We start from the raw sequence: 25,738 nt of genomic DNA, 5'->3' as shown, positions 1-25,738 counted from the left end.
ATATAATTACATATTGTTTTTGTGATTAGTCACTATGCTTTAATTATGTTCAATTTGTAACAATGAAAATACATCCTGCATATCAGATATTTACATTACGATTTGTAACAGTAGCAAAATTAGTTATGAGGTAGCAACGAAAATAATTTTATGGTTGTGGGCCACCACAACATGAGGAACTGTATTAAAGGGTTGCGGCATTAGGAAGGTTGAGAACCACTGTTTATATATGTGTTTTCCGATGGTCTTAGGCGACCCCTGTGAAAGGGTCGTTCGAGACCCACAGGTTGGCAACCCTCAGGTTGAGAACCACTGTTTTTTAGAAGAGGGGAAGGGAATGGGACAGGCATGCTCACCTGGGGTATTTATCTCTCTCTGGCAGGTGAGGATCTTAGGGGAGCTCTCAGGGGAGGGTTTCAATAGAATGTCCATCAGCTTTCCAGGTGTGCTCTTTCAGGGTCATGGTTGCCAATGATTGGTCAGTGCCAGGGCAGGCGCCATTAGTCAATGCAGCTGGTCCTGAGGCAGCCACAGCATCACTTGTCTGGTTTTGCTGCTTTTCTGGGCTTGGAGCTGAACTACAGCTAAGGCCTAGATGTTACTCTTCGGGAGGAAAAGGTCGGGGGGTCTAAACTGAATGACCAGTGATCTGCTAGGGGAGAATAGATTTCCCTGAGACAAGGTCCTTGTTTTCCCAGTTTTGCCTCTTGCCAGGCACCAGGTTTTTCTGCCCTGGTGACCTTCTGTACCTGGCCCATCGGATTTGCTATGCTCATGTCTGTCTAACTGCCTATGGCAGAATCACTGAAGTTACACATTTCTACTTTTTTTAAAAAATATATTTTATTGATTTTTTACAGAGAGAAAGGGAGAGGGATAGAGAATTAGAAACATCGATCAGCTGCCTCCTGCACACCTTCCACTGGGGATGTGCCTGCAAACAAGGTACATGCCCTTGACCGGAATCGAACCTGGGACCTTTCCGTCCACAGGCCGACGCTCTATCCACTGAGCCAAACCGGTTAGGGCATACATTTCTACTTTGAAACTCAAATACGCCTATGCATTTCATCCTTACATGAATAGTGGAAATGCTGCAAAAAGTAACTCAGCTGTTTTTAGTTTACTTCTACCAACATTCTCTACCTTTGACTTATGGATGAGTAAGGCAAGACTGAAAGGAAAGGAAACGATGTGTTGCTTTTCCCTCAATGTCATCATTTTTAGCAAGTGATTGGTTACTACAAGGAAGTCACATAAATAAGAATGAGAGAGGAGCCCTAACTGGTTTGGCTCAGTGGATAGAGCGTCGGCCTGTAGACTGAGGAGTCCTGGGTTTGATTACGGTCAAGGGCATGTTGCGGGCACATCCCCAGTGGGGGTTGTGCAGGAGGCAGCTGATCGATGTTTCTAACTCTCTGTCCCTCTCCCTTCATCTCTGTAAAAAAATCAATAAAATATGTTTTTAAAAAACGAAAGAGGATTCCTTGGTCATTTGTATTTCTTAGGATGCCATTGCCTTTTTTCTTAGTGGGAAGCAAGTTCTGGTTTGAATGGAAAGCAACCCTGTCAGGATAGTCAGCAACCCTGCTTATGCAGTTTTATTTTATTTTTTTTAAATATATTTTATTGATTTTTTACAGAGAGGAAGAGAGAGAGATAGAGAGTTAAAAACATCGATGAGAGAGAAACATCAATCAGCCGCCTCCTGCACACCTCCTACTGGGGATGTGCCCACAACCCAGGCACATGCCCCTGACCAGAATCGAACCCGGGACCTTTCAGTCCGCAGGCCGACGCTCTATCCACTGAGCCAAACCGGTTTTGGCGCTTATGCAGTTTTAGACATAAAATTTTTGCCTTGTTCTGGCTTTGGAGTTCACTGAAGGAGCAGGCATCACAGGTCCACGGGAATTCTGTGCTCCTGTAGTACCGCAAACACTATGGGAATGAGGCACAAGGAACAGCGGATGTGCATATTGCTCATACAGCATCTGCTTGTGTGCATGCTCCTTTGCCTCATTAGATTTCACTTACAAAACACAAATTCAAAGATAAAATTATTAAGAATTTTAAGCCTGACCGGTGTGGCTCAGTTGTTGAGCGTTGACCCACAAACCAGGAAGTCACTGTTCGATTCCTGGTCAGGGCACATGGCCGGACTGTGGGCTTGATCCCCAGAAGGGGATGTGCACAAGGCAGCCAATCAGTGATTCTCTCTCATCATTGGTGTGTCTCTCTCTCTATTCCTCTTCCTTCCTCTCTCTGAAATCAATTAAAAAAAGGGGAGGGAGGGAGAGAATTTTAAGACAGCAATAGCAGGGCATTAAGCCAAGTGTGTGGCCCTTCTGAATATTAATCCCCGTGCCTAGGTGGAACATCCATGAAACTAGCCCCGAGCATAATAGATGGAGGTAGAAATAGAATTGACTTCCAATTACTATATCCAGAATAGACACTTGTGAACAGATGAGTGAGGATGAAAAGTGAGGTGAGAAAAAGGAAGTAGAGGGGCAGGAAGAAACCGTGTGTTGTGTGTGTGTGTGTGTGTGTGTGTGTGTGTGTGTGTGTCAGAGAGAGAGAGAGAGAGAGAGCACACAGCTGGTGTTAACTTCCTAACTCTGTGAGGCCCAGTTATACTTCCGTGTCCTGCATCCTGTTAGGCAATGCAGAGAAAATACAGCTCCACTGTTAGCTCATATTGTGGTTTTGGGGGAACTAGGTGTCCCTTTCTTAAGATACTTTACTGCCATCTGTTGGAAAACTGTCATAATAACTATGTAAATTAATAATGACTACAATAAGTGATGTGTCTGGGACAGTGATCAATTTGTGTAAATGTGAGTGGCAGCCCATCTGTTACCCTCAGGGTCCCCCTGGGGGCCAGAGGCACAAATGATAACTCACAAGCTGAGCTTAGCAACGTTAGTGGGCAGCAGACAGGAGCTGGGATGGCAGGGCAAAGGGTGACCTGGCCACACCTCTGAATCCCAGCCTCAGAGCCAGTTAGTTGAGAATCAAAACCAGTAGTTCTTGGCTTTATGTTGTCTTGCTCTTGGCAGCCCATGAAGATGGTTGTGGTGGGGGCTTACGGCCAGTTCCAACATTTGACAAAGCCTAGTGGATGGGCCTGATATTTTTATCCAGGAGAAGCCTACTAGTAGGCGAAAAAATAAAGTTGTGTGTTTTTTCTTGTTTGTTTTTGGCTTTTGGCTGGAGTTACATTAATTCTTTGAAGTTCACAAATCTGGTGCTAATTAAAAGGTCTGAACATCAGAATAATGTATCTTTGATTAATAAAAAATGGGTAAACTGGCCCTGGCCAGGTAGCTCTGTTGGTTAGAGCATCATCCAGATATGACAAGGTTTTGGGTTCAGTCCCTGGTCAGGACACATACAAGAAGCAGTCAATGAATGAATGCATAATTAAGTAGAACAACAAATTGATGCTTGTCTGTCTCTCTCTCTCTCTCTCTCTCTCTCTCTCAAAAAAAAAAAAAAAAAAAGGTGGGAAAACAATTTGTTTCAGAGGTTTCTTTCTAATTAAAGGGTCCTTGGGGATGGAAAACAATAAGAGGACTCTCAAAGATGCCACTATTGGAAACCCTACTCATGGCCAGGACCTTCTTTGTAGATGTGGGTAAGCCAAAGATGGGAAAGCAAGGGACCTGCTGAGGTCACATCATTTGAGTAAATTGCAGAACTAGGATTCTACTCAGGTTTCCTGGTTCCTAAGACGGGCTTCTTCTCAATCCCCACGAGTTGGCATCTGCTTCTTTCTTCTTCCTCCTCCTCTTCTTCCTAAAATGTCACGAACCTTTATTCAGACTCAGAGAAAAAACCTAAACCATTTCATGAATATTTCCCAAAAGATTGGATATTGTGAATGTAGTGCATTTAATAAGTTATTAGTAATTCTTTTGTAGCCCCTACACTTACTAGTGACCCAATAACATCTCTTTTTTTGTCACAGAGTATATTAAACGTGGCTCTTAAAAGCAGAGCAACTTCTTATGTATGAATAAAGACAAAGTGTTTCCCAGTACAATCTAGGACATAATGCTCTGAACTTTAGAAATTCAGTTTAGTTTTATTGTAGTTAATTCTTAATGTGTTGTTAAAAGTCTTGTGCTGTTTTAATTTTTCAAATTTATTATAAATTTAATCATTCCAATAATTAAATACTGATTTTTCTCTGTCATAATTCTTGTATGTTTTTTTGTCATACTAAAGGCAGGTTGATATAACTTAGAATATTTATAGTATGACTGTATGTTTTTGTTTACAGTCAGCTAGAAAAGCACTAAAATATTCTATGATTAATTATATCTTTTCCTACTTTAAAAAAATTAAGGTACCATTTACATACAGTAAAATTCACTCTTTTTTAGTGCATGATTCTGTGAGCTTTTACAAATAATTGTGAAACCATCACCACAATCAAGATATATAACAATTCCATCACCCCGAAAAAAACCTTTGAGAGCTCAGCCACATTTAAATATATCTTCCTTTTGGAATCTGGTCCAAGGGCCTTTCACTCCCCCTTACTAGACCATCTGGCCGTTCCCAGGAAGTCTTGGCCCTCAAGTTGATGGGAACAGTGAGCCCACTGTGTTCACATTCTAAGGGGGCCGGCTGGATGCAGTACATATAAGGTCATCCACCTAGACCCGTGGTCGGCAAACTGCGGCTCGGCAAACACGGCTCACAAGCCACATGCAACTCTTTGGCCCCTTGAGTGTGGCTCTTTCACAAAATACCGGCTCTTCCACAAAATACCGACTTCTGCGCATGGGCCACGAAGTTTCAATCGCACTGTACGTGTGCGCCCGCATGTGGTATTTTGTGGAAGACCAACACTAAGGGGCCAAAGAGCCACATGTGGCTCGTGAGCCGCGGTTTGCCAACCACGGACCTAGACTCTCAAAAGGCTCTAACTTAGGGTGGTAGAGGGGAAGAGGGAACAGAGGGGCCCACCAGCGAGTCACTCCTGGGTTTGTCAAGAGCCCTAGGTACCTCTCTGGTCTAGCCATCCTGCCCCTCCCAACCTCCTCAGATGCACACACATTACACATGCAATTATTTACACCTGCAAATACACCAACATACATCTAATCTATATAAGCACATATATATACCTGATCACTCCCATACACAAATGCTCACATATAAAGAAGCTCCAACAGATATGTACATAGATATACACATGCATGGGCTCATGACCTGTTTTGGGGAAAGTTGCACCACTTGTGGACATTATCTGCAATTTGTTCCTCCTGTTGCTCAACTTCATACTTCCCCATTGCCACAGAACATCAGATGCTGCTTGATGTGGAGTCTTCTTTGGGGCTTCTTGTTGTTATGGGTAATGGTAGCTGAAGGGCGATGATTTTTTAACTGATTTAGGCAGCTTGGGTCATTGAAGAGACATGAAGAGCCTAATGCTGGTTATGAGCAAGGTGTTGGGGGCTGGTGGGAAAGCAGAGCATGTGTGACTCCTTTTGTAGAGCTGGATCACTGTGCAGAGAGAGCTGGCTGCCAGAGCTGGCTGTGGGTGTGTCACTCTATAGCTAGCTGTATTTGTGTTTCTAGTTTTAAGAAAGCCTGTATTGTGAAGCTTAAGTTTTTCTGTATGATCAGTGGGGTTCATTTGAGTGTGCACATGGCAAACTCTTCACTGAGCCTTGGTGAGGAGCTCACATAGCTAATAAGGGTGGGAGTAGGGATTTAAACACTAAATCTTAAGAGCATCCAACTTTGTCCCTCCCCTCCCCCCGTCGACTCTGGAAGAAGCAATCATTCTGCCAAACATATTTCCTACTGGGAAGGAGATCACTTTACAGTTGAATATTCTGGGCCTCTGAGCAGTTACATTTTCCAGAGCAAATTAATACAGTCAGACTTTTGTTTCTAATTTGTGTTTTGCAAGTTGAGTTGAGAGTTCTCCCAGCACCTGACCACCCAAGACACATTGGATAAAAAGTCTGGACTTTCAATCTGAGGACATTTAAGCCTTTTCCAAGCCTCTTCTGAGATCATTTGAAGATGTGGGTCAGATTTTGTCACTCCTCGGCTTAAATTCCTTTAATTTACCACCCCCTGACTTGCACATTTTACATAGCAAATTCCTTAGCCGGTCATTTGAAGCCTTTCCTCCTCTGTTTCTCTCCTCTTTCCATGCTTTCATCCTCTTTTAATTCTTCATCTCCCATGAAATGAATTACTTGCTGTTGCTTGAATGTAATATTTTATTTTAAAATGTATTTTTATTGATCAGAGAGGAAGGGAGAGGGAGAGAGAAACATCAATGATGAGAGAAAATCATTGATCAGTTGCCTCCTGGATTGAGCCTCCTCTCCTGACTTTTGGTCCAGTTCTCCTCTCCTTCCCTGGATCAGTGCTCCTCACCTGAGAATCATTGATCAGCTGCCTCCTGGATTATGACAACCCGGGCATGTGCCCTGACAGAGAATCGAACTACGACCTCCTGGTTCATAGGTCGATGCTCAACCGCTGAGCCACACTGGTGGGGCTGAATGTAATATTTTAATCCAGTGGTCCTCAAACTATGGCCCACAGGCCACATGCGGCCTGCCGAAAACATCTGCTTTTTTACTTCAAAATAAGATATGTGCAGTGTGCATAGGAATTTGTTCATAGTTTTTTTTTAAACTATAGTCCGGCCCTCCAACGGTCTGAGGGACAGTGAACTGGCCCCCTGTAAAAAAAAGTTTGAGGACCCCTGTTTTAATCTGTCACTCCCTGTTGTTGTACATGCTTACTGAAACATCTTCTCCCCTTTTTACCTGAGAAATTAATTTTGCTCCTCTGGACCTCAAATCAGATTATACCTCCTTCTATAAGCCTTCCAGACCATCTCCCAATCTGGAGAGATGCCCTTCTTTTGTGCCATGTAACTATTTAGCGCCCTGAACCTCTTCTACTGTCTCAGTGTCCTCAGGATACTACAAAGGGTGGGGACATCACCCTAAATGGGTGTATACAGCAGACTTTTTTGGATACCTTTGACAATCCAATTCACTGTCAGTCATGATAGTTCATCAAGTGTATGTCAAGACTGAGGTAAAGGGGTATAACTGGATGCCCTTAGGAGGGACCCCCAAACACCCAAAACCACCAAGTCTGGCCACTTGGTTATGGACTCCATCTGGACACGGATATGAGTGGGACTCCCACCCTGGAGGACTTTAAGATCTCAGAGCTCCGACTGCCTAATGCTTGAAGTTGGCTGTACCACCAGTCACGCCCTGTTCCCTGCTAGACGTCCACTCCCCTGGACTCTTGCCGCCACAGTAGCTGCCTGACTTGAGACAAAGGCCGTCTCTCCACCTGCAGAGGCCAACAGTGCCGGGGACTTCGTGTTGGACACTGGCTCCGCTCCCCTTACCGCATGAGCTCCCCACTCTTGCATAACCTGCATGTGACTCTATTGCTCATTGGGGAGATCTCCCCGAACAAACCCGGCGTTGTGGGAAGATAAAAAAGGAGCAGAGTGACTCCTTTCAGGGAATGCTCCCTTGCTCCTGACAGTGGGCTTTGTGAAGCTACCTCCTCCTTCCCACGTTTCTTCCACAGGTGTAGGCAGGGTACGTACAGGGAGAGGCCGGTGCTATGGTTCCAAGTGACGCAGGCTGTGACCTCCAGGCCGTGCTCTCTGAGGGAACCAGTGCTTGAGGTACGTACCCAGGAGAGAGCTCAGGGCCAGGCCTTGGGGAGGCCAGCTGCCTTCCAGGGCCCGCAGTAGCAGCCTGCCAGAGCCCACCGTGAGCTTACCTCTTGCAGGAATAGTAATGACTTATAACACATAGGGACTATTTCTAATACAGGGACGATTCCGACCATTTTACCTGTATGCACACTTATCTTACCTAATAGTCACATACACCGTGGCTGCTCAAGGTTGAACAGTAAATGACCACGTCAGCGTTCAGATCTGAGCCGTCTGTTGTTGCTGGAGCCCATGCTGGCCACCTTCTACTCTATCAGCTCCCTGGCTTCCGCTCTCCACGTTCCTGCCTCCCTCCCTCCCGTGGGAAACCAAGTCAGAGGCCCCCAGACAAGGAAGGGCTTCTGCCCTCGCCCACCCCCATTCCCACTGCTCGCTGGGGGGCCGGCTCAGGGACCGGCTGAGAATTCCCAGCGGCAGAGGAGGGGCGCCCGAGGGGCAGGGGCCGCAGGAGGCTCGCGGGGAGAAAAGGGGGCAGCATGGTTCGTGGGAAAAGGCCAGGCGGGGGTCGGGGTGAGAGGGCTGGAAGCTGGCCAGCAACCCAGGACTCTCGCCCAGGCTTTGTCTCTTAGACGATATGACCGTGGAATATAAGTTCTTACGTCTTTCTGGGCCTCAGTTTCCCCGTCTGTAGGAGGGGCCGATCCACCTCGGCCAAAAGAGGGGGCGTCCTCCGCTGTACCGGGCAAGGGGCCCCCGGTCTAGGGTCTCCGCCGACAGCCCGGAGCTGGGATGAGGGGCTTCCAGCCCAGTCCCGCTGCCTCCCCCGCGGCGACAGGGCAGGGTCAGCAGAGCTCCGGCTACAGGAAGGGGTGGGGTGGGAGCGCAGCGCGGGCCCGGGTCCCCGCTCTGCGGGCGCGCCCGCTCCTCCCGCACCTTTTCAAGCCTCTCGAAGGCGTGACAGCCCCGAGGGAGGGAGGTTGCCGGCGACACGGTAGCGGCCAGCCGCGCTGCGGCGACGGCGGTGGAAACTGCGGCCCGCGGGGTCCGAGAGCATCACGTCATCCCCTCCGCCCGGCGCCCGCCCCGCGCCGACGGCGCCTGCGCAGCGCGCGGGAGGGGGCCGCGGGGAGGGCTGTGGGCCCCGCCGCGCTCTCCGCCCTCCTCCAGGCTCGCTCGCTCGGTCCGCGGCGTTCTCGGTCGGCGGCAGCGGCGGAGGCGCGGCGGGGAAGGCGCTCAGGATGCGGCGCGGGGCGGCCCGGTGCCCCCCTGCCCCGTCACGGCAGCCGCAGCGGCCGCGGGGACCGGGCCAGGGCCGGGGGCGGCGGCCCGAGCCGCGGTAGCGGCGGCGGCGGCGGCGGGAGGGGCGGCCTGAGGCCGGGCAGGCACTCGGTGCGGGGGCTTCGCGCTCCGCACGGCCTGGCCCGGCTCGGCCCCGGCGCCATGAGCGGCGGCGGCGGCGGCGGCGGAGGGGGCTCGGCGCCCAGTCGCTTCGCCGACTACTTTGTCATCTGCGGGCTGGACACCGAGACCGGGCTGGAGCCGGACGAGCTGTCGGGTGAGTGCGCCCGCCGAGCGCTGGGCCGCTTCCCGCGCCCGCTGCCGCCGGGACCCCCCTTCCCTCCCCCGGAAACCCCCGCTCGCCCCGGCTTTGTCCCGGGAGCCGGGCGAGGATCGGTCGGAAGGACCCAGGGCGGGAGGAGGGGACGCGGGGCTCTGAGCCCTGAGGGTCCCGACGGCCTCCCCGCCCCTTGTTTGGGCACCGTCGCCCCTGGCCAGGCAGCGGGCAGGGTGAGTGTGCTCAGTCCCGTTGCAGGTTGAGTGACTTTAGTATAAAATAAATGGGAGTCCGAACACCCGTTAGGGAGGCGAGAAGGCATCCGTGAGAAAGTAAGTTCCACCCACTTAAAAAAAAAAAAAGAAAAGAAAAAAAAGAAAAAGAAAAACTTTCTGAGTTTATCTGGCCTCGTCCCAAGAAGCCTGTGCTAGCAGTTCCTCAGAACCGTTCTGACCCAGCCCGGGGCTGGTCCCCGGGGCGGAGAGGACGGAAGGCAGGGGACGTGAGCCGCACCGGAGGAGTGAGAGCTCTCCTGTCTCTAGAAAGGCCTTGTGCCCGGGCCGTGCGCTCTTCTATGGAGAGTAATTCTTGTTCTGTGCGAGGCCGGCGTCATTGGTGGTGAAAGGGCCCCAGCCCCGTCGGAGGGAGAGCCTGGGCTGCATAGCGATGCTTCTGAAGTCCTCTCCCCAAGGGGAAGTGGCGGGGGAGCCCAGGGCCAGTGTCCCGGCAGGGTGGACATCAGTCGGAGTCGGAACTGTAAAACCCCCATGAATTCCACTGCACCGTCATCGGAGCCTTCGAATGACAACAGTTGTGAGAAAGTTTGCGTCTGGGGCGTCCCGGGTGCAGGTGTCGTGTGGATCCTCTCTCTAGTCTTGGGTCATGGTGTTTGCACTGCAAAGCTTCCCTCCTGAAAGTGGTTATCTTGTGGACTAAATTTACTTTGCTTCAGGGAAGATGCACAGGTCTGTTTGTTTGTCTTTGTCGCCAGAAAAATTCCAGTGTTATGAAAAAAAGAATTAGGTGCCCACTTCAGATGACAAAAATGGACTGTCTTTTTTTTAAAAAGTGATAAATTGATGACCTTTAAAAGGTCAGAACAAATATACTGTCTCCTTGAAATTAATAGCAGGTGGAGAAAATAAAAATCATGAAGCAGTCACACAGTTAATACTAGGCCACTTGTTGGGGAAGCTTTATCGTCTCAAGTTCACTTTTTTTTGTCTTCAAAACTCATAGTGCGGAAGTTAATTTTTCCTGTTTCACATATTTCAAAGATATGTGACTTTGTGGTGCAGTTGTTGGAATTCGGTTCATGTAATTGAAGGGACCTCGAAGGTGAAAATGAAGCTTCGGAAGGACAGTAGGGCCAATGTCCTGTTAGTTAATTGCCTGACTTTTGGTCCAGCGCTCCTCTCCTGACATTAAACTGCATCTCGTTGCCTGGCTGGGTCTTTAGAAAACAGTAATATGTTGAGAAAGACTAAAAATATCATAGTTCTCCCCAGTAAAAGAAACTTTAAGGTGGTGGAATAAACCAGTGTTATATGGTGTGCTTTTGAGGTGTTCATTAAATTGTATAGACACGTGAAAAAGGTAAAGGAAATAATAAATTATATAGAATATCTCTGTGATGGGGCAAGTTAGATAATTCATCAGTGCAAAAGAGAATGTAAATAAAAAGCATATTACCAAGTGCATCCTCAAAAATGTGAATTCTCTTTAAGTAAATATCTGTTAATTATCTGGCTTTTTAGTGAGCTAAAATTATATTCCTGTGAAAGCTTATTGGGGGGTAAGGAAGTGGGATGAGTTGTATAAAATGTTTAAAGAAGGGTATTTTTTCTGTATTTTAAAATGTGGTTGCAGTAGTGGAATGTCAAGACCATTTATTCAGTAGGTGGCCTTTGTTAGAATAGGCACTGATTGGAGAATTTCTTTTCTTTCTTCATTTCATTTCTGGTGGGTTGGGGAGGGGGGCAATTGAAATCTGGACTACCCAGGGGGAATCTTTGAATAAAACAAAACAGAATACAAATGACTCTATGCAAGTCAGTCTTGAGACCTACAGGGTGCATTTTCTCTGCTGAGCCTGCGTTATAGCTCCCAAATCGGTGATGTCATAGTAAGTAAATGACAGGAAATTGTGAACTGCACCCAGGTGCTCTAGGGAGTTACTGAGGAGTAAGTCTATGATTTTTCCAGCAAATTAAGTTATATGTGTCAGATAGCCACTATATTCCTTTTTTTTTTTTTTTTAAAAAGATATTTTATTGATTTTTTACAGAGTGGAAGGGAGAGGGATAGAGAGTTAGAAACATCGATGAGAGAGAAATACTGATCAGCTGTCTCCTGCACACTCCCCACTGGGGATGTGCCTGCAACCAAGGTACATACCCTTGACCGGAATCAAACCTGGGACCCTTGAGTCCGCAGGCCGAGGCTCGCTCTATCCACTGAGCCAAACTGGTTAGGGCTATATTCCTTTTCCAAAAAAATATATTTTTATTGATTTCAGAAAGGGAAGAGAGAGGGAGAGAGAGAAACATCAATGATGAGAGAGAACCAAATCATTGGTTGGCTGCCTCCTGCATGCCCCCCAACTGGGGATCAAGCCTGCAACCCGGGCATGTGCCCTTGACCGGAATCAAACCCGGGACCCTTCAGTCCCCAGGTTGACCCTCTATCCACTAAGCCAAACTGGCTAGGGAAGCCAATAAATTAAAAAGGGAATCCAGAAAAAGCAAATCAAAGATGCTCAGTGTTTCTTCTGGTTTTGTGGAGGATTAAGATTCATTGTCTGGTTGCAAGTATACAGTTTGCTATGTTTTTTTTTTTTTTTTTTTTATTGCTTAAAGTATTACAAAGGGTATTACATATGTATCCATTTTATCCCCCCGCCCTAGACAGTCCCCTAGCCTCCCCTATCACCCAGTGTCTTATGTCCATTGGTTATGCTTATATGCATGCATACAAGTCCTTTAGTTGATCTCTTACCCCACTACCTCCTGCCCCCCAACCCTCCCCGGCCTTCCCGCTGCAGTTTGACAATCTGTTTGAGGCAGCTCTGCCTCTGTATCTATTATTGTTCAAAAGTTTATAATGGTCTCTATTGTCCATGAATGAGTGAGATCATGTGGTATTTTTCCTTTATTGACTGGCTTATTTCACTTAGCATAATGCTCTCCAGTTCCATCCATGAAGTTGCAAATGGTAAGAGTTCCTTCCTTTTTACAGCAGCATAGTATTCCATCGTGTAGATGTACCACAGTTTTCTAATCCATTCATCTACTGATGGGCACTTAGGCTGTTTCCAGATCTTAGCTATGGTGAATTGTGCTGCTATGAACATAGGGGTGCATATATCCTTTCTGGTTGGTGTTTCTGGTTTCTTGGGATATATTCCTAGAAGTGGGATCACAGGGTCAAATGGGAGTTCCATTTTCAGTTTTTTAAGGAAACTCCATACTGTCTTCCATAGTGGCTGCACCAGTCTGCATTCCCACCAGCAGTGCACAAGTGTTCCTTTTTCTCCACAACCTCTCCAGCACTTGTCGTTTGTTGATTTGTTGATGATAGCCAGTCTGACAGGTGTGAGATGGTACCTCATTGCTGTTTTGATTTGCATCTCTCAGATGATTAGTGACTTTGAGCATGTTTTCATATGTCTCTTGGCTTTCTGAATGTCCTCTTTTGAAAGGTGTCTATTTAGGTCCTTTGCCCATTTTTTGATTGGATTGTTTATCTTCCTTTTGTTAAGTTGTATGAGTTCCCTATAAATTTTGGAGATTAGGCCCTTATCAGATATGTCATTGGCACATATGTTTTCCCACACAGTGGGTTTTCTTGTTGTTTTGTTGATGGTTTCTTTTGCTGTGCAGAAGCTTTTTATTTTGATGTAGTCCCATTTGTTCATTTTTTCTTTAGTTTCAAGTGCCCTAGGAGCTGTATCAGTGAAGAAATTGCTTCGGCATATGTCTGAAATTTTCTTGCCTTTGGATTCTTCTAGAATTTTTATGGTATCCTGTCGTACATTTAAGTCCTTTATCCATTTTGAGTTTACAGTTTGCTATGTTGAACATAGACCCAGATCATTGGTTTTTATAGTAGACTAGGGGCCCGGTGCACGAAATTCGTGCACTGGGTGTATGTGGGGGGGAGTGTCCCTCAGCCCAGCCTGCCCCCTCTCATATACTGGGAGCCCTCAGGCGTTGACCCCCATCACCCTCCGATCGCCTGATCGGCTCCTTGCCCAGGCCTGACGCCTCCGCCAGAAGTGTCAGGCTTGGACAGGGGACCCCCATCTCCCCCTGATCACTGGCTCTGGCCCCCGTCCAGGCCTGAGGCCTCTGGCACAGGAATCATGCCTGGGCAGGGGACCCCCATCTCCCTCTGATCGCTTGCTCCACCCCCCGCCCAAGCCTGACGCCTCTGACCCAGGCTTCAGGCGTGGGCAAGGGGACCATCATATCCCCCTAATCCCCGGCTCCGCCCCCCACCCAGGCCTGATGCCTCGGGCAGAGGAATTGACCCTCATCACCCTCCGATCACCAATCACCGGATCGGCCTCTTGACCAGGCCTGAGGCCTCCAGCAGAGGTGTCAGGCCTGGGCAGGGGACCCCCAGCTCCCCGCGGTTGCAGGCTCCGCCCCTGCCCCTGCAGGATGCCTCTGGCTGAGGCGTCCGGCCCGGGCAGCGGGGACCCGCAGCTGCAGCGGCCCCGCGATCGTGGGCTCCGCTTTAGGCCCAGGCAAGGGACCCCTAGCTCCCAGGACTGCCAGCTTTGACCATGCCCAGCTCCCATTGCTGGCTCCACCCCTACTTCCTGCTATCACTGGCCAGGGCGGCAAAGGCGCCTGATTCTCCGATCATGGCTGGGGGGCAGGGCAAAGGCGGCCCCAGGGGCCGCCTTTGCCCTGCCCCCCAGCTCTTAGCTCCCCCCTGGGTTTCTGATCACTGTCAGTGGCAGGGGGCTTCTTCCTGCTTTCCCTTTTGCCTCCCTGCATTGTGCCTACATATGCAAATTAACCGCCATCTTGTTGGCAGTTAACTGCCAATCATAGTTGGCAGTTAACTGCCAATCATAGTTGGCAGTTAATTTGCATATAGCCCTGATTAACCAATGAAAAGGGTATCGTCGTACGCCAATTACCATTTTTCTCTTTTATTAGATAGGACTAGAGGCCCAGTGCACAAATTCGTGCACCAGTGGGGTCCCTCAGCCTGGTCTGCGGGATTGGGCCAAAACTGGCTCTCCAACATTCCCCGAGGGGTTCCGGATTGGGAGAGGGCGGGCACAGGCCAGGCCGAGGGACCCCACTGGTGCATGATCAGGGCTGGGGAGGGGTGTGACAGGTTGGCCAGCCAGGAGGAACTGCGGGAGGGCTCCAGGGCATGTCCAACCTGTCTCACTCAGTCCTGATAGGCCGGACCCCAGCAGCAAGCTCACTTACTGGTTGGAGCATCTGCCCCGTGGTGGTTAGTGCATGTCATAGTGACTGGTCAACCAGTCGCTGTCTGTCCCCAGTGGTCAGTGCACATCATAGCAAGCAGTTGAGCAGCTTTAGCATATCATTAGCATATTACACTTTGATTGGTTGAACGGATGACTGGATGACTGGACACTTAGCATATTAGGCTTTTATTATATAGGATAGGATGCTCCCTGTCACCTCTTGCTCTTTCTTGCATACTTAAGCATTCAGGCAAGCTATGTAGTTTATTTATTGTGCAAGGAACTGAGGAAGGTGTGAAATTATTTTGTTTTCTTTTCTGGTTAATTGAAGAAGTTCTTTGGGTTGGAAGGATAGAAGGTACTCTATGAGTGAAGCACAAGAATAGTCAATTTTAGGAGATTGTATTTGCTTGTTAGCTTTTTGAGCTTGTCAGGTAGATAAGCAAATCTGAAAGAATCGCTTTTGATTTACATTTTCCATTATTGTTGGTCCATCCTAAGTGGGAAGGCAGATGGTAGTAGAGTCCAGTACCTCTTTCTACCCCTTTGATGGCTGGGTTTCTGTTTTATGTTAAAGAATACTGTGTGTGATTGTCCTGAGGCATATCTTTTAGCTTTTCCTAATGTTAATTTCACACCAAACATTGTCGTGAATAGTACAAAGAACTTCAGTACATCCTTTTCCCAGATTCACTGATGGTTAACATTTTGCTCCATTTGCTTTATCACTTATGTGTTCTCTCTTTCTAATATATATAAACAAGTTTATTGAGATATAATTAACATACTATATAACTTACTTAAAGTGTACAGTTCAGTGGTTTTTAGTATATTTCCAGAGTTGTGCAATCATCACTACAATCAATTTTTGAGTATATTCACTATCTCCAAAACCCATACTCCCCATTTCTTCCAATTCCTTAACCTCCAGTCCTAGTCAACCACTAATCTTTTAATCTTTATAGATTTGCCTGTTCTGGATATTTCATAAAAATGCATGATTAATGCATCATTAATGTTACTAGAGGCCCGATGCATGAAATTTGTGCAAGGGGCTTGGCCCTCGCAGCCGTGGCTTCATCTGGAAGGTCATTAGGCTGTCTGGTCTAATTAGCATATTGTGCTTTTATTATTATAGATAGCATGTAGCATGTATTTCTTTTTATGGCTGAATAACATTTCATTGTGTGACTATACCACATTTTATTTACCCATTAGTTGATGGACATTTGGATTATTTATACTTTTTTATTATAATGAATAATGTTGCTGTGAATATTTGTGTACCTGCTTTTGTGTGGACATATGTTTTCATTTCCCTTGGAGTGGAATTGCTAGGTCATATGGCAACTCTGTGCTTAACATTTTGAGAAGTTACCAGACTATTTTTCAAAATAGCTGCGTCAGTTTACATCCCCACTAGCAGCATATAAAGGTTCCACTTTTTCCACATCCTTACCAACACTTTTGAGTATACTAGTAGATATCCTAGTAGGTATGAAGTGGTGTCTCATTGTGTGTGTGTGTTTTTTCCAAAGTATAAGAGAAAGTTTATTTAGAAAGTTAGGTAGTAGAAGTGAGCCTGCTGGGCTGCGTAGGCTCAGGACACAAGTTACAGAGGGCTGAAGAAGGGCTCTTGGAGCTTAGAAAGGCAAAGGTAACACGCGTGGGTGCGGGGGGGGGCGGGGGGGGGAAGAGAGGGGAAAAGAAAAGGCCTCATTGTGGTTTTGATTTGCATAACCTTGATGGGTAAGGATAACTTACTTAAAAGAAGAAAAAAAAAGGGCTGTTTCTTCTCAGAGATGAGTATCTATGAAAAGTTTGATGAGCCAGTTTCAAACAGGGAGTCAGTATGAGCTAAACTTAATTTTTATTTTCCTCTACCAGTCTAGTCAGTTCTGTGCACATCCTCTCATAGTCGCATCTCTGCTCTAAGGCCTAGACTCTTTTCTAGGTGAAGTGAAACTCAAATCCTGATAGCTTACCTCAGGCATATGTGACACTTTCAGAGATAAAGGTTGCTGGGGGGGCAAAGGAAAGGGGGGGGCCAGGGAAGAATTCCTAAGTTAGGTGGTGTGTTTCCTTTTATAAAGTAGAGCAAGTAGGAAGTCAAGAGAAGAGACCAACATACAGAAACAATTACAGAGCAGCCCAAGGCATTTATTTTAAATTTAGTTGGAGAGACTGTATATTCTTAAACATAAGAGAACCCCACTTCACACTCCCTCAGGTAGGGAGGATCACATTGAAGGATCACATTTTACTTGAATGACATTGGGGCCCTGATCCTCTCTTCTTAGGAGGAAATCCTGAGTCAGTGTTTGATGGTTAAACCAAATTCTTTTAGACTCTGCTCAGCCCTTCCTTCCTTCCTAGATTAAAAATAAAATTTTCTTTGCCTTAGGCCTCCTTTGGCAACACCCATTTCCAGTGCTATAACCTTTCATAAGCTTGTGTTTTGGCTAACTCTGGTGGAAGGTGTATTTGGATTTGGCTAGGCTCCTCAATTCCTATTGCCATGCCTGGATTTGAATTAATATCAAATGGTTTTAGAGGTCTTTCAGGAACGTAGGTACACATGAGGGTAACTATACTTGATCTGTTTTAGGTTCCTATTACCTAGGATCCAGTGGAAGAGAAAGCCTTGCCTTTTAGAAGTTGATCACTTACTTATATACTAGAGGCCCGATGCACGAAATTCGTGCAAGAGGCTTGGCCCTCACAGCCCCGGCTTTGTCCGGAAGGTCGTCCTGAAGGACGTCTGGTTTAATTGGCATATAATGCTTTTTTATTATAGATATTACTAGTGGCCTGGTGCACGAAATTTGTACACATTAAAAGGGAATTAATTAGAGGAAATATTTTAATATTGCTATTTGCTCTTTTTCTATAATAGAAGTGTCAGAGATGAAAGAAAATTAGTAAAATGTATATGAAAATCTCCCTCCTGTCAGAGTCTGGGGTGCGCCGCAGGACCCAGAGTCAAGTCCCTGCCCACCCGTGCGCGCCTCGAAATCGTGCGAGACCCAGACCTGGCCAGCCCCACTCCTGTCAAGCCCCTCCGGGCAGGGGGTGCAGCCTCAGGTCCCCTGTCAAGCCCTGCTGGGTGGGGGGTTCAGCCTCATGTCCCCCGTCAAGCCCCACTGGGTGGGGGGTGCGGCCTCAGGTCCCCTGGCCTGGCGCTGGGGTGGGGGGTGCAGTCTCAGGTTCCCCGGCCCTGGCGTGAGGGAACGAGGGCGCGATGACCATTTGCATATTAGCTCTTTATGATATAGGATTGATTTCAGAGAGGAAGGGAGAGGGAGAGAGAGAAACATCAATGATGAGAGAATCATCAATTGGCTGCCTCCTGCACACCCCTTTACTGAGGATCGAGCCTGAAACCCGGGCATGTGCCCTGACTGGGAATCCAACTGTGACAGTCAGCCACTGAGCCACACCAGCAGGTGTGAAGGGGGAGTGACCAGCCTGCAAACAGCCATCAGCCCCTCACCCAGGCTGGCCAGGCACCCAAGTGGGGACCCCCCACCTTGAAGGGGGTGTGACCAGCTGCAAACAGCTATCAGCCCCTCACCCAGGCTGGCCAGGCACCCCAGCGGGACCTCCACCCTGATCCGGGACACCCTTCAGGGCAAACCAGCTGGCCCCCACCCATGCACCAGGCCTCTATCCTATATAATAAAAGGGTAATATGCATATTGACCCTAACAGCAGAACAACTGGGAATGACTGGTCACTATGACACACATTGACCACCAGGGGGCAGATGCTCAATGCAGGAGCTGCCTCCTGGTGGTCAGTGCGCTCCCACAGGGGGAGCTCTGCTCAGCCACAAGCCAGGTTGATGGCTGCCAGTACAGCGGTGGTGGTGGGAGCCTCTCCTGCCTCCTCAGCAGCACTAAGGATGTCCGACTGCAGCTTAGGCCTGCTCCCTGCTGGCAAGTGGACATCCCCTGAGGGTTGCTTGGCTGCCAGAGGGGTGTCTGACTGCCAGCTTGGGCCCGATCCCCCAGGGAGTGGGCCTAAACCAACAGGTGGACATCCTCCAAGGGGTCCCAGACTGCAAGTGGGCATAGGCTGGGCTGAGGGAACCACGAGCCCCCCCCCCCCAGTGCACAAATTTTTGTGCACCGGGCCTCTAGTGATTTTTAAAAATATATATATTTTATTGATGTTTTTACAGAAAGGAAGGGAGAGGGATAGAGAGTTAGAAACATCGATGAGAGAGAAACATCGATCAGTCGCCTCCTACACACCTCCCACTGGGGATGTGCCCGCAACCAAGGTACATGCCCTTGACCGGAATCGAACCCGGGACCCTTGAGTACGCAGGCCGACGCTCTATCCACTGAGCCAAACCGGTCAGGGCTCTAGTGATTTTTATAAATGACTATATAGTTTTGCAATCACTTTTAAACTGTTGGATTTTTTTTCAGCCCTACTTAATATACAAATTTTTGTTCTGCATCACCCAGCAACTTAGAAAGAACTGTTAGAATCTAGGTCTTCTATCTGCTGTCTCACCATTGATGAGATTATTTTAAATTATAGATTTGGGAAAACCAAAGCAGCGGCTTAATCATTAAATAGCAGAGTTGTGGCATGGCCTCTTTAATTCAATCTCCAACCCACATTTCAGTAGAGGAGCTCTGTCAGGAAAGGAGTCAGGTCACTCGTTTTCTGAATTGTAGTTAAGGCTGGATATTATTTTGTGTATATTTTTTCCTGTTTCCCCACTCTTATCAGTTCTGGAAATGTTTTTCTTAGAACAAATAGTTATTAGGGCTTTGTTTCTCTGAAGCTCCCTTTTTGTTTGTGACTGTTTCAGGATGTTTTATGCTTTTTGTTTGAGGTCTGTTTTCTTTGAAAAAAAAAAAAAAGGTTTTACATTTGCTAACCTCAGAAATTCCTCAGTGTAGCCTGCAGTTTGCATCTTTTGTGGTTGTAGTTTGGGGCTGGCTGTGACTTCTGGTTTACCAATTTTTATAATGAAATGATATGGAAAGCAACTTTCAGGATTTTTAAAGGCAGGAAGAGAGAGGAGGAAATGATTTAGAATTAATAATTATAAATCACGATTTACAGGCCCATCTCAGAGATACTGCGGGTTTGGTTCCAGAGCACCACAATAAAGTAAGTCATTTTCTGCTGATAGAGGATTTTGCCTTTAATTTGAAAAACACACAACCTCAGTGAAGTACAGTAAAGTGAAGTACAATAAAATGAGGTATGCCTGTGTAAGTGAGTAAACCCAATTTAGAAAAAGCATGCACTTTTGTTATAATGCATTAGAATTACTTTCCAGGAATGTCAAAGGATTTGGTTCTCAGTTGTTTCATCGCTGATGCCCTTTTCTTTCTTTGTTTTTGTAGTTGTAAAATAATGGCCCTCTAACAATGTGTTAGTCTTGTTATAAATTTAGGGATTAAAGATAGTGCTTCACATAGTAGTTGCTTGATAAGATTTGTTGTATTAATTATGAAAAAATCAAGATTACCTATTCAGAGTTTTAAAGAATTGTATATTATCTCCTCTTTTTTATATATGGTATAATACTTAACTTTTTAGAATAAATAAGCCAAATTTCCACAGCTTTTCAAAGTACTAAGTGAAGAATGTAGGGGTCCGTCACAGAGAGGAATGGCAAAGATTGTGTTTTTTTTAAAAAATATATTGTATTGATTTTTTACAGAGAGGAAGGGAGAGAGATAGAGAGTTAGAAACATCGATGAGAGAGAAACATTGATCAGCTGCCTCCTGCACATCTCCTACTGGGGATGTGCCCGCAACCCAGGTACATGCCCTTGACCGGAATCGAACCCGGAACCTTTCAGTCTGCAGGCCGACGCTCTATCCACTGAGCCAAACCGGTTTCGGCAAGATTGTTTTTTCATACTCAAAAAGCTGAGGGCCACAGTCAGATTTTTAGGTAAAATGGTGTGATGGGAAAGGCATTTTGTGCTGCACTCTGATTATTTTATAATTTTTAATTTATACAGGTAAATTTTATAATAGTTCAGATGAACCTGTACATTTTTTGTTTTTTAATGAACCTTGTTTTAGTTTATTTAAGCATTTCTATTAACTCAGGATCATAATCTCTTATTGAGAACAATAAGACAAATATTTAGAAGTATTATCTGCCAAACTGATATTCATCAGTTTTGCTTAACTTTGAGGTTTTGTTTGTCCCAATAATTTTTAATCCCCCCTTTTTTTTGCTAAGTAATTACCTAATCTTCTCCCACCCCCATTTTTTCACATCATCTGTCTGAAACACATTATTTCCCCTGCATTTCTATTGTGTGGAAGGTGATATTTAAGCATTTGCTCGTTTTATCTTAGAGGAATGTTTAATGTTTTAGTCAGCTGATCCAGCTCTGTTGGCTGCTTAGCTCAGTTGATTATGAGTGTTGTCCATTTAATGAGGCCAAGGTCATTGAGTCCATTTCCATATGGACCAGTTAACTTTGTTCTACCCACTTTTGTGCTAGCCTCAGCTGACCATCCCACTTGCAAGTACACTCTGGGGCATAGGGGACAGGGACATAGGCGAGAAAGTGATGCTAGAGTAGCACTTCATTCCTGTTATTTATAGACTAGAGGCCTGGTGCACGAATTTGTGTACCAGTGGGGTCCCTTGGCCTGGCCTGCAGGATGGGGCTGAAACCGGCTCTCTGACATCCCCCCGAGGGGTCCTGGATTGCGAGAGGGTGCAGGCCATGTCGAGGGACCCCTCCAATGCACAATCGGGGCTTGGGAGGAATGCGGGAGGTTGGCCAGCCCTGGGTCGGGGGGGAGAGGGGGGACACGACGGACCGTGGGAGGGCTCCAAGGCATGTCCGGCCTGTCTCACTCAGTGCCAATCGGCTGGACCCCAGCAGCAAGCTAACCTACCAATTGGAGCATCTGCCCCCTGGTGGTCAGTGCGCGTCATAGCGAGTGGTTGAGTGGCCTTAGCATATCATTAGCATATTACGCTTTGATTGTTTGAACTGACTGGACACTTAGCATATTAGGCTTTTATTATATAGGATGATAATTATATTACTAGACACGTATTGTTTATTAAATACACTTCAGTGTCAGGTCCCAGATGACATTATTTCCGTTTTATAGATTAGAAAACCGAAATGCAGAGAATTTAAGTAATATGACCTAGATCAGCGGTCGCCAACCTTTCGGACTTCACAGACCACCAGTGACCACTGGTTGGCAATTGCTGCTCCAAAGGTTTCCTTAAACCAGCGGTCGCCAAACTTTCGGACCTCACGGACCACTGGTTGGTGACTGCTGACCTAGATCATATAGCAAGAATGGGAAGCCTGTTTTCTCTGTCTCAAAACCTCTACCACATAACTTTCTGTTATTGAAAGACCAGTGTAATGATGGCACATTGTTTGCATAGATGTATAGATATAGTTGATGTCCTTGAAGAGCTCATAGTCTTCTGAGGAGTCATACATGTGAACCAATAACTGCAGAAAAGGATCAGTTTATTAAGAGAGGAGCAGCTCAGCTGGTGTGCTCAGTGGTTAAGTATTGACCCATGAACCAAGAAGTCACCGGTTCAATTCCCCAGTCAGGGCATATGCCCAGGTTGTGGGCTCAATCCCCAGTAGGGGGCATGCAGGAGGCAGCTGATCGATTCTTCTCCCTTATCGATGTTTCTCTCTCTATCCTCTCCTTTTCTCTAAAAAAATCAGTTAAAAACATATTAAAAAGGGGGAAAAAAAAAGAGGAGCAGATAATGGTTCAGGAGAGGGAAAGAGTTCTTCAGCTTTTTAGTTTGTCTTGCAGTATTTACTGTGAAGTGCTTAGCTCTGGATGTGATCCTGAACAAAAACAATACTCGGATTATTTATTGATTAATTCAGTGCTCATTTAATATGTGTAAAAATACCTATGAGCCTATACATAAATTATAGAATCTGCGGGTTGGACCATGTAAGAAATAGTATTTTTCTCTCTCTAAAAATAAAACTGAGTTATAAAGTACATATTTCCTATAGGGAACTTAGAAATTATAAAAAAGGTCTGGCCAGTGTTGTTCAATGGTTGAGTGTTGACCCATGCACCAAGAAGTCATGGTTTGATTCCCAGTCGGGGCACATGCTGGGGCTGTGGGCTTGATCCCCAGTAGGGGGCGTACAGGAGGCAGCCAATTGATATTTCTCTCATCTACGTTTCAATCTCTTTCTCCCTCTCTCTAAAATCAATAAAAACATATTTTAGAAATTATAGAAAGATACAGAAATAAGTCACTCAAAATTCTATCCAGATTTAAGCCGTTAGCATTTGATGTCTTTCTGTAGTACCTTCGAGTTTAAAAACATTTTTATTGCAGTATATCTTAAATACAAATCGTAAGTATGTAGCTTGACATTTTTGTAACCATACCCAGATTAATTATTTTCAATTTTTATCATACGTGGGTTTATGTGTGTATACTTTTACATGTGAGTCTGTCAGTGATATGTATTGAAAACATATTCTCGTAACCTTCGTGTATTTTCATTCTCTATGGTGACTTACTTTTGAGGAACAAAAGTTTTTAGTTATAATATTGTCCAATTTTTCAGTCTTTTCTCTTTATGTTTAGTGTATTTTGTTTTCTATTTAAAACATCTTTGTTTCCTCTTAAAGGTTTTATTGTTTCACCTCTCACATTTAGACTTGCAATCCCAGAGCTAACTTTTAAACACTATGCTATAGCACTACTTTGTACTGCTTGAAAAAAGCTCCCCAACTTCTTTTTTGTGGGAAAGCTATTTTCAGCACTCTACAGAGTGAAAGAGAAACATTTCCATTGCTCTCACAGCTGGGCCTGAAGTACAACAAGGCTTTTGATATGACCAATACAGTGCTTTTAGGGCACATTTATTAAAACAAATGCTAGTCTTTGTGCTTTGATTTGGTATCAATTGGTAAAATTTTAGTGATTAGGAAACTCTGTACAAAAATAATTTATTACTATAAAAAGTCTTAAGGTTAAAGAAAAATTTCTTCTGTTATTGAGGGTATCTTGACAGTAGGCTCCCAGATTCTTAAATCTGTGCGCTCTGGGGAAGAAGAGGCTGTTGGGGCGGGTGGTGGGTGGGGTGGCGGGAGGTCCCCTATTTTAAGGTGTGGATTGAAATTTGGATGTATGGACATGTCAGTGTTCTGGGTACAGCCATATTTGCTGCTCTGGGCTCTACTTTGGTATGCATTCTGGGAAGCAGATAGATGTTGTCACTTTTCATGCAGCAGAGGCTTCCTTCTTGGGAAGCATTTGGGAATTTCCAGGGCATTTCTGTGTCTTGTTTTTCTAGTTATAGATTTAGAGGAGACTCCTGCATGTATGGCTGTTCTTTTGGGAGGAAAAGATCTACTATTTGTTGAGTACCTTGTGTGCTCCAAACAGTTAGGTCCCATATGGTTTACATATGTTAACTCGCTCAGTTCTCTCTATAGGCCTATGAAATAGGTATTATCCCCATGTTACAGATGAGAAACTGAGATTTATAGAAGAGAGACATTGAGCAGGTTACGTAAAATTCAACGAGACATGGAACTAGTATTTGAATCTAGATTTGCCTGTGTTTAAAGTCCTCTCTTCCATTATAGTGTATACTAGAGGCTCGGTGCACAAAAATTTGTGCACTCGGGGGGGTCCCTCAGCCCAGCCTGTGCTCTCTCCCAGTCTGGGACCCTTCAGGGGATGTCCACCTGCTGGTTTAGGCCCACTCCCCAGGGGAATGGGCCTAAGCTGGCAGTCAGATGTCCCTCTGGCAGCCCGGGAGCCCTCGGGGGATGCCCACTTGCCAGCAGGAAGCAGGCCTAAGCTGCAGTTGGACATCCTTAGCGCTGCTGAGGAGGCGGGAGAGGCTCCCACCACCACTGCTGTGCTGGCAGCCATCAGCCTGGCTTGTGGCTGAGCATAGCTCCCCCTGTGGGAGCGCACTGACCACCAGGGGGAAGCTCCTGCATTGAGCGTCTGCCCCCTGGTGGTCAGTGTGTGTCATAGTGACCAGTCATTCCCAGTTGTTCTGCTGTTAGGGTCAATATGCATATTACCCTTTTATTATATAGGATACCACAGGATACTAGTATACTGTAGTACCTTCCTGGCTTTATCTGAATGAGAGGGCCTTCAGATTTGTGAGGCCTGTCTCACCTGAAAGAGATAGAAGTTTACTCAGATGTGTTCATGAATTCTAGGAGAGGTTAGCTTTGAAAGATAAATTTTTATGTCTCTTTAGCACTTAGCATAGAGCTGTGTACATAGTAGGAATTCGCTTGAGTATGGAATAATGTAGTAATGTAGCAGAATGGCTGAGTGTGGGGTAGACAAGTTCTCAATCCCACGGTGGCTGGGTGGAGAAAACATCACTCTGACTGCATATATTTGTAGCTTGGATTTGAGGTGTTGGATGAATTGTTTTGATTAAGTCTTGCACATTTAATAAATATTTGTAGATTGATATAGTGATGAATTGTGGGGATATTTTCTTTTTTTAAAATATATATTTTATTGATTTTTCACAGAGAGGAAGGGAGAGAGATTAGAGAGCTAGAAACATTGATGAGAGAGAAACATCGATCAGCTGCCTTCCGCACACCCCCAACTGGGGACGTGCCCGCAACCAAGGTACATGCCCTTGACCGGAATCGAACCTGGGACCCTTCAGTCCACAGGCCGACACTTTATTCACTGAGCCAAACCAGCTAGGGCTGTGGGGATATTTTCACCTTTAGGGATAATTTAAATTTTTGGCTTGGCACATTTTCTTCTCTTTCTCTGTGGTGGCAAGATACGTTCATTTTCAAAATTCTTTAGCTTCATTCTGTAATAGATTGGCTAGTTTGGTTTTTGCTGCTGTGGTAAGAACTGTTATAATTAGCCCTAGCCGGTTTGGCTCAGTGGATAGAGCGTCAGCCTGCAGACTGAAGGGTCCTGGGTTCGATTCCAGTCAAGGGCACATGCCCGGGTTGCGGGTTCAATCCCCAGTAGTGGGTGTGCAGGAGGCAGCCTATCAATGATTCTCTCTCA

General features: G+C 46.1%; 1 protein-coding gene across 8 annotated transcripts in view; it reads left to right on the top strand.

The window, feature by feature from the left end:
* Nucleotides 1-8,823: 8,823 nt before the first annotated feature.
* Nucleotides 8,824-25,738, top strand: part of DENND5A (DENN domain containing 5A) — an 87,492-nt gene continuing 70,577 nt past the window's right edge. For 4 of the 8 annotated variants that reach the window (XM_059708846.1, XM_059708842.1, XM_059708844.1 and 1 more), the window contains exon 1: nucleotides 8,826-9,248. In XM_059708846.1, coding sequence (XP_059564829.1) covers nucleotides 9,134-9,248 — 115 coding nt within the window. In that variant the 5' untranslated portion in view covers nucleotides 8,826-9,133. Of the gene's footprint in view, nucleotides 9,249-25,738 lie in introns of all 8 variants that reach the window. The other 4 variants (XM_059708843.1, XM_059708848.1, XM_059708849.1 and 1 more) reach the window with 3 other exon arrangements.

Source organism: Myotis daubentonii, chromosome 9, assembly GCF_963259705.1.
Source record: "Myotis daubentonii chromosome 9, mMyoDau2.1, whole genome shotgun sequence".
Classification (NCBI taxonomy): Eukaryota; Metazoa; Chordata; class Mammalia; order Chiroptera; family Vespertilionidae; genus Myotis; species Myotis daubentonii.
The sequence above is the reverse complement of the archived record's forward strand: the minus strand, read 5'-3'. Positions and strand labels throughout refer to the sequence as shown.